We start from the raw sequence: 8,175 nt of genomic DNA, 5'->3' as shown, positions 1-8,175 counted from the left end.
AGGACCTGAGATTCAGAGTGAGTCTCATCTACCTGGAGAACCTCCAGAGTGAAGTGAGAGAGGAAAGGAGATAAAAACTGAATGTAACAAGCAGCCACATGACATCAGCCACCATGATGCCGTCCATGGCTTTTACTGCAAGTGAGCTGGGAAGCCCTTGGAAAATTTTGTGCAGAGAAGTTCATAATCTAAATTCTATTTCAGAAAGGTCACTCTGATTTGCTGTGATGAAAATAGATGATATGGAAGGACAAGGGAAGAGGCCAAGACCAGGTAATAGGCTACTGCATTTAGGCAAATGATGATGGCACCTTAGGCCAGGCTAAGATTAATGCAAATTTAAGACTATGGATATATCCTGAAGATCTGATATTAATTGGTTTTACATATGATTATAATCAATTAATGTTAGATATATGGTTATAAAAATTTGAATAATTTTATCTAATTTCTTTCAGTGGCTCATTAACATAATTGATCAGGTAGCATGGGGTCAAAGATGGGAGTTCAGTTCCCTTGTGACTATAAATCACCTCTTGATGACCACTAACCCCTTTGAAAACACATGCTATAGGTTATATAAGGAGACTGGGAAAGGGAAAAGATGACCCCACTTAACAGTATCACCCTGACTAGAAAAATAACCCTCTATGAGAAGCTAAACATTCAGAGTATATGTATACAATTAAGCCAGGTGTGGTGGCATGTGCCTGTAGTCCCAACTATTCAGGAGACTGAGGTGAGAGGATCACTTGAGCCCGGGAGGCTGAGGCTGCCATGAGCTATGATCATGCCACTGTACTCTAGCCTGAACGACAGAGCAAGTCCCTGTCTCTTAAAAAAAAAAAAAAAAGGACTATGTCTAATTAAATACTCACATATCAATTAAACAATAATTCTGTGTGTTATTCAAATGCTTCTCACGTATGGCAGTTTAGTCTTGGAAATATAAATTCATGTGTCAATAAGTGTGTTAAACATTGAGTGGAGAAAATGAATAAAGATAAGCTCTTTCAGTCTAGTGAGGAGACAGACATGGAAACAAACCGTGGGATCATGACATGCCAAGCTGTACAACCGGGTTATACATATGGAGCCATGCAGAAACATGCCTAACATATCCTAGGAGGGCAGAGGAAGGAGAGGGAACCACCAGGGGAGGCTTCAAAGAAGAGGTTTTGTTGGAGCTGAATCATAAAGACTGAGTTGATGCCTGCCAGTCAGAATCAGGGGTTAAAGACAGGGAAGAAGCATATTCAATAGAGAGGAACTTATCTATGCAAAGAAACATGAGGACATTGTTCTTTTGAGGAGCCACAAGAAATGCCTGGAATACAAAATATGTTCTTGTAATTACAACAACAGCTCCTATTTGTTGAGTGTTCACCAAGGATATCCAGCACTGTCCTAAGAATTTATGTGAATTATTTATGTGAATTATCACAATGAATAGTCAATCTCCAGCCAGGTACGGTAGCACATAACTGTAATCCCAACACTTTGGGAGGCTGAGATGGGCAGATCACATGAGGCCAATAGTTTAAGACCAGCCTGGCCAACATGGCAAGGCCCCATCTCTAATAAAAATACAAAAATTAGTTAGCATGGTAGTACACACCTGTAATCCCAGCCACCTGGGAGGCTGAGGCAGAGGAATTGCTTGAACTCGGCAGGTAGAAGTTGCAGTGAGCTGAGGTTGCGCCACTACACTCCAGGCTGGGTGATAGAGTGAGAGAGTCTCCTTTTAAAAAAAAAGTCCATCTCCTCATAATAAAGACACTGAGATACCCAGAAATTAGTGCGGTAACTAGCTTGAGGGCTTCAGACCTCTTTAGAGGTGGAGTCAGGTCTCATGTCCTAAGTTCCTGGAGCCTGTACTCTTTCCACATGTAGTACCATGTCGAAGAGGAGGCAGGTGAAGATACAGGCGCAGGCAGGAACCAGGTGATGATCAGCACTATAGCCGTGAAGAGCCATGGAAGGGTTTACATGTGGGAAGGAGTGGCTGATCACATCTGCCTCTGGAAACATCAGTGACACGTGGACTATGAATCAGAAGGGATGAGAACAGGGCAGGAAGATCATTTTGAAGGTTACTGCAATAATCCTGGCCACAAATGACAGGAGTCTGAACAATTCAGTGAGAACTGAGGTGAGAAGCCAGGCAGAAGAAGAAGTGGAGGAGGAAGTATAGGCTGGGGAACAGGGAGACAGGAGTTTGGCTGTCAATGCATTAAGGATGAGGTAATTGGGGGCCATCTGAGCAGAGAGGTCCATCAGGTGGACACACCTACAGTTCAGAAGCCAAGAGAAGGCTGAGCCAGAGTTTCAGATTGCAGCAAACACTTTTCCAATGTGAATGCACCAGGGAACCTTACCTCAGAGGACTCCACAATGATGTCACATTAAAATCTTCCACAACCACCCCCAAATAAAGGTTCTTTGAAACTTCTTTTCCCCAAAATGATTTTAAAATTCTAAAACACATTTTTTGGGGAATCAGCTGGTCTACCTGAGCTATCCCAGGCCCAAAACAACTTTCAAGACTACCTGGGTACATTCTGGTGCTGCTACCAATGGACCCTGTAATTCCCCCTGCTTCAGTTAACCAGTGAAACTAGTTCAAGTGTACTCCAATGAGTCCCAGAGTAGCCCTCCTCAGTGCAACTTGCAACTCTACCCTAAACAGCCTGGGAAGTTCAAACTCTGGGTTCCTAAAAATGGCTCCTTGGCAGAGCAAAGCAGTAGAAACACTGCCTCTCTAACTTCTTAAAGGTACTTTCAAATAACTTGGTAGCCAGAGGTAATATTTTCAGCACCCTGAGTACAGGGACACAGTATCTTCCTATCCCTACATTTTATTCAATGTGTTTTCTCATCTTTTTTTTTTTTTTTTAAATTTTTTTTTTAATTCTCGGTCTTAAGGGTTTTTTTTTGAGACGGAGTTTCACTCTTGTTACCCAGGCTGGAGTGCAATGGCGCGATCTCGGCTCACCGCAGCCTCCACCTCCTGGGTTCAGGCAATTCTCCTGCCTCAGCCTCCTGAGTAGCTGGGATTACAGGCACGCGCCACCATGCCCAGCTAATGTTTTGTATTTTTAGTAGAGACGGGGTTTCACCATGTTGACCAGGATGGTCTCGATCTCTTGACCTCGTGATACACCCGCCTCGGCCTCCCAAAGTGCTGGGATTACAGGCTTGAGCCACCGCGCCCGGCTGTTTTCTCATCTAAAATAAATGAATGCTGGTGAGTAGGCTGACCAAAAAAATAAATAAGTGAATGAATTAATAAATAAAATGGGCCGGGCAAGTTGGCCCACGCTTGTAATCCCAGCACTTTGAGAGGCCAAGGTGGGCAGGATCACAAGGTCAGGAGTTTGAGACCTGCCTGTCGACTATGGTGAAACCCCATTTCTACTAAAAAATACAAAAGTGAGCTGGGCATGGTGGCGCACTCATGTAGTCCCAGCTACTTGGGAGGCTGAGGCAGAAGAATCACTTGAACCCAGGAGGTGGAGGTTGCAGTGAGCCGAGATCACGCCACTGCACTCCAGCCTGGCAACAGAATGAGACTCCATCTCAAAAAATAAATAAATAATAACAAATATAATAAAATGATAATCATTTAGGGATTCTCTTATTGCCAACCCAGTTTCCTAGCCTTAGTCATCGGCCTCTAGGAATATTGTTGAATGAACTTACCAACGAATGAAGGAAAGTATCATTAACCAACTTTATTTAACTTCATTTTCACAACACCTTTCTTTTTTTTTTTTTTTTTTGAGACCAAGTCTCACTCTGTCGCCCAGGCTGGAGTGCAGTGGTGCAACCTCAGCTCACTGCAACCTACACCTCCGAGGTTTGAGCAATTCTCGTGCCTCAGTCTCCCGAGTAGCCGAGACTACAGGCATGTGCCATCACAACCACCTAAGTTTTGTATTTTAGTAGAGACGGGGTTTCACCATGTTGACCAGGCTGGTCTCGAACTCCTGACCTCAGGTGATCCACCCACCTCAGCCTCCCAAAGTGCTGAGATTACAGGCGTGAGTCACTGCACCCAGCAATGACACCTTTATTAAGCAAGGTTTTAGAAATTCAAATTAACTTATAGAACACTAAGCCATAACATAGTAGCCCAATTTTATTTTAAGTTTTAATGTTTTCCACACCCATTTTGTATGTCCTCTGAGGCTCCATAAATGTTGCCCCTACTGATCCAAACTCATGTTACCCTATCCCTTAGAGGTACTCTAAACAATGTCATCAAAAGAGGAAAGCAGCCTGAGTCAGTATACCTGGCTACTGGTTGAAGGGTTAGTTTTATATCTCTACCTTTCTGGACATTAAATTGCCCATGTATAAAATATATTTAATAAATATATTTTAATCACCCACTGGGGCAATCAGATAAGACAACAGATATAACAGTATTTCCAAAAAGCATAAAACCAAAGTACAAGACCAAACCAAGTTCATATTGCTTCCCCCACCCGCCTTGAAACTTTACCGTCTAACTGTCTACCTAATCAAATTCTACCCTTCAAGTCTTTGGTGCATGCTCATCTCTTTCTCTCTCTCTCTTTTTTTTTTTTTTGAGATGCAGTCTCACTGTATAGCCCAGGCTGGAGTATAATGGCACATTCTCAGCTCCCTGCAACCTCTGCCTTTCAGATTCAATAGATTCTCCTGCTTTAGCCTCCCCAGTAGCTGGGACTACAGGTGTGCGCCACCACGCCCAGTTAATTTTTTATATTTTTAGTAGAGATGGGGTTTTACCATGTTGGTTAGGCTAGTCTCCAACCCTGACCTCAAGTGATACACCCACCTCAGGCTCCCAAAGTGCTAGGATTACAGACATAAGCCACTGCACTCAGCCCTGGTGCATGTTCACTTCTCTAAGCAACTATGCCACCCTTCTCTTTTCTGATCTTGAAACTGGACCCATATTGTTCCCCTCTGGATCTCTCCTGTTATGGAGGTGGGTTTGTTCCCCATTGCCCCTCACAACCAAAAGCCCCTGTAGAGCAAAGACCACTCCAGCTCTGTCTGTGGTGTTGCCCTCAACCCCATGCTCCTAAGTAGCCCTCAATCATGACTGTGACAGAATGATGATAAATGTGGCCTGACCAACATGTTCTGAGCTAAAAATGTAACGTGCAGCCCATTTATAATTCCATGCATTATACAGCACTGCTTCTAAATAGGTCACCCAAAAGTGTGGCTGAAATGATCCCAAAATAGACATGGCCCTGCTTTTCTGGCCCTTGTGTCATTTCTAGATGTGAGCCTCATCTAAACATCCCAACTCTGTTACCTCTTGGATTGGTTACCTGCACCACTGTTGCTAAGCAGGCTGACAGAAAGCTCTTCTGTTCCACTGAAGTTCAAGAAGGACATGCCGTCACCAGGCTGGCAGGAATTGCTGTGCCTGCAGAGAACAGAGGCCAGCCACCTGGCTTAATGTAGATCATAACCTCTTTTTCCTGCTCACCCTATATCCCAGGGGGTGGGGGATGGGTTCATCAAAATCAGGCCTGAATATTCAGCCACTCAAGCTGGTAGCCACTGGAATCCTTATCTTAAGCCACCAGGCCACAGTGCTTGGTTTGTATGTCAGTGCTGGCTTCTTGTGGCCCTGGCACCCTGGCTGCTTTCCCACCACCAAGATAGACCACCCGCCCTGTCTGCCCTATGCCTCCCCAAGGATGGGTGTGAGGTGCTTGAATATATGCACCAGAGCTCATCTGGTTAAGAAGGTCATGCCCTCCCATATACCTTATCTATCCCATAGGGTGTCAAGGTGACTGAAAGAGGGGCCGAAGACTACACTTTGCAAAGTGTTTCCTAAAGCCACAGGAATAGTGAGTCCAGGTGTAACCCAGGCTTATGCCTCTCCAGGCTTAAGTGATTTTCCTCCTACACCGACTCTCGTTAGATGCCTTGTAACACATTCAGAGCTTTGGTTCAAAATGTTTCTATAAACTTAAGCCTTCATTTCCATTGCTCTTAGCATTAACTTCTTCTAAACTCAACAGTGGAATTTATTTCTGAATGATCAAAATGACAAAAGTCATAGAGAGGTTGCCCAAAACACACAGTATGAATCTCCTGTCTCAGCGTTCCAAATCCAAAGAATTTCCTCTCTCGAATTCATCTTGGACTGAGGTTTAGAAAAACCCATGTTTGAGGTTTAAAAAGTGTGTTTTGGATTCAAGATAAACCTAAAACAGAGCCTAGGTAACATCTCAGGCAAAAATGTCAGGCTGTTTGCTTTGCCCTTCACCCAGTGAAGGGAATGCCCCTGGCCAATGAAGGAAGGCCCTGATTTCATTCTGTCTTTTCAAGTCTTCTAAACAATGCTTTGCCAACAGTCTGTTCTGCACATTGTCCTGGGTGCTGGAAAGTGTTCTCAGGTTACCTTCCAGAGCCCTGTGCACATCCTCACCTTCCAGCAGCTTCATGATATGCTAACTCCAACAGCTCTGCAGAGGAGTGAGTTGGGTCCCTCTGCCCGCTGCCCTGCAGCTCCGCCATATTCTGTCGGGTCTGGTGGTGGATCTGGATGGCTTCTCCGGATGGTCCTACCCAGATAAAGAACCACTGAGCATCATTCCCACCTGATAGCTAGTGCTGTGCACTTAACTATACTCTTCCTCCTTTCTAACTACTGAGATACAGATGTTGGTGAGATTGAAAGAACATACCACAGAGGAACATTATACAAGGGATCCTCTGGCTCCCAGAGGATACCTGCTCTTCCAAGCAGGACCCATCCTACTAAGGAACATCATCTTTATCATCCCAATTCTGCCTCATGTGTGTCAACTGAGTCACCACAGTGAAATATACAAGTATAGGAGGCACAGACCCTTGCCAGGAGGGCTAACACAAACTCAAGAGGGGAACAGATGTGAAACACCAAATGATTCTGTTAATAACTAGGAGAGTAACAACTGTGACTCTAACAAGCAGAAGATGCTTAGGTGCAAAAAAGACAGAATAGGAGGTAAATCAGAATTAGTCAAGTTTACAAAATGAGGCTTCCTGGAAAAAGAGAAGTTGTAGAACTAAGTGTTCAACAAAGTTAACAGCAGTTGAAGGAAGCAGGCATCTGGGTAAGTGAAATGATATCTGTGAAATCCCAAACCTGAATGAAAGAGGCAAAATGTGCAGACCACAAAATTAGCCAAGAAGGAAGAGAGCCTCTGAGGATAGGAATGAGGAGGTTAGAGGAGACTGATGAAGGAGGGCCTTGGCTATTGGAAGGTCAGGTAAACAGGAGGAAGAAGCAAAGCAAATTGTTTGCAGAATATGGTTCCAATAAAGTGTGCATGAAGAGTGGGATGAGGAGAAGCACAGAAGCACGAAGAGCTGAAGGTCACTGAAGAAACACTAAGAGTTCTAAGTGACCTAGAAGGAAGCCAGTGGAGATAATAATGGAGGGGAAAGGACACAGAAAGGAACAAGTAGTGTGACTGATTATAGCAGAGATAAGGATGCTGAAAGGGGGTTAGGCATGACCCCCAATTACAGCCAAATGACTCATATCTATTTCTCACTTACTTAACTTTCAAATATTGAAGGCAAGTGCAAAAGAAAATAGGCATTTCCAAAAAAATAAATAAATAAATAAAATAAAATAGGCATTTCCAGGTATTCAGCAGGATGGTTTCCATAAAAAAAAAAAATAAAAATTTGGCCAGGCAAGGTGGCTCACACCTCTAATCCCAGGACATTGGGAGGCAGGTGGATTGCTTGAGATCAGGAGTTCAAGACCAGCCTGACCAACATGACGAAACCTCATCTGTACTAAAAAATACAAAAACTAGCCAGGCATGGTGGTACATGCCTGTAATCCCAGCTACTCTGGAGGCTGAGGCAGGAGAATCACTTGAACGCGGGAGGCGGATGTTGCAGTGAGCTAAGATTGCACTGCTGTACTCCAGCCTGGGTAACAGAGTGCCTGGGTGACAGAGCGGAAAAAAAACAAACAACAGCCGGGCGCGGTGGCTCAAGCCTGTAATCCCAGCACTTTGGGAGGCCGAGGCGGGTGGATCACGAGGTCAAGAGATCGAGACCATCCTGGTCAACACGGTGAGACCCCGTCTCTACTAAAACTACAAAAAATTAGCTGGGATTACAGGCACACGCCACCATGCCCAGCTAATTTTTTGT

At 44.4% G+C, this 8,175-nt stretch overlaps 1 protein-coding gene across 25 annotated transcripts in view; it reads right to left on the bottom strand.

The window, feature by feature from the left end:
• The window catches only part of DEPDC5 (DEP domain containing 5, GATOR1 subcomplex subunit), a 165,925-nt gene that overhangs the window by 93,648 nt on the left and 64,102 nt on the right, over positions 1-8,175 (bottom strand). For 18 of the 25 annotated variants that reach the window (XR_004262222.1, XM_032256541.1, XM_032256548.1 and 15 more), the window contains 2 exons: positions 6,446-6,581; positions 5,331-5,428 (listed from right to left, as the gene is read on the bottom strand). The exons of the other annotated variants lie outside the window; for them this stretch is intronic. Coding sequence is in view for 17 of the 18 variants with exons in the window: in XM_032256541.1 (XP_032112432.1) it covers positions 5,331-5,428; positions 6,446-6,581 (234 nt within the window). In the remaining variant the exon portion in view is untranslated. The remainder of the gene's footprint in view (positions 1-5,330; positions 5,429-6,445; positions 6,582-8,175) is intronic. 25 annotated transcript variants of the gene reach the window in all.

Source organism: Sapajus apella, unplaced genomic scaffold (genome assembly GCF_009761245.1).
Source record: "Sapajus apella isolate SASKATOON/1434 unplaced genomic scaffold, GSC_monkey_1.0 scaffold95, whole genome shotgun sequence".
In the NCBI taxonomy this organism is placed as follows: domain Eukaryota; kingdom Metazoa; phylum Chordata; class Mammalia; order Primates; family Cebidae; genus Sapajus; species Sapajus apella.
This window is presented reverse-complemented; position numbering and strand designations above follow the sequence as displayed.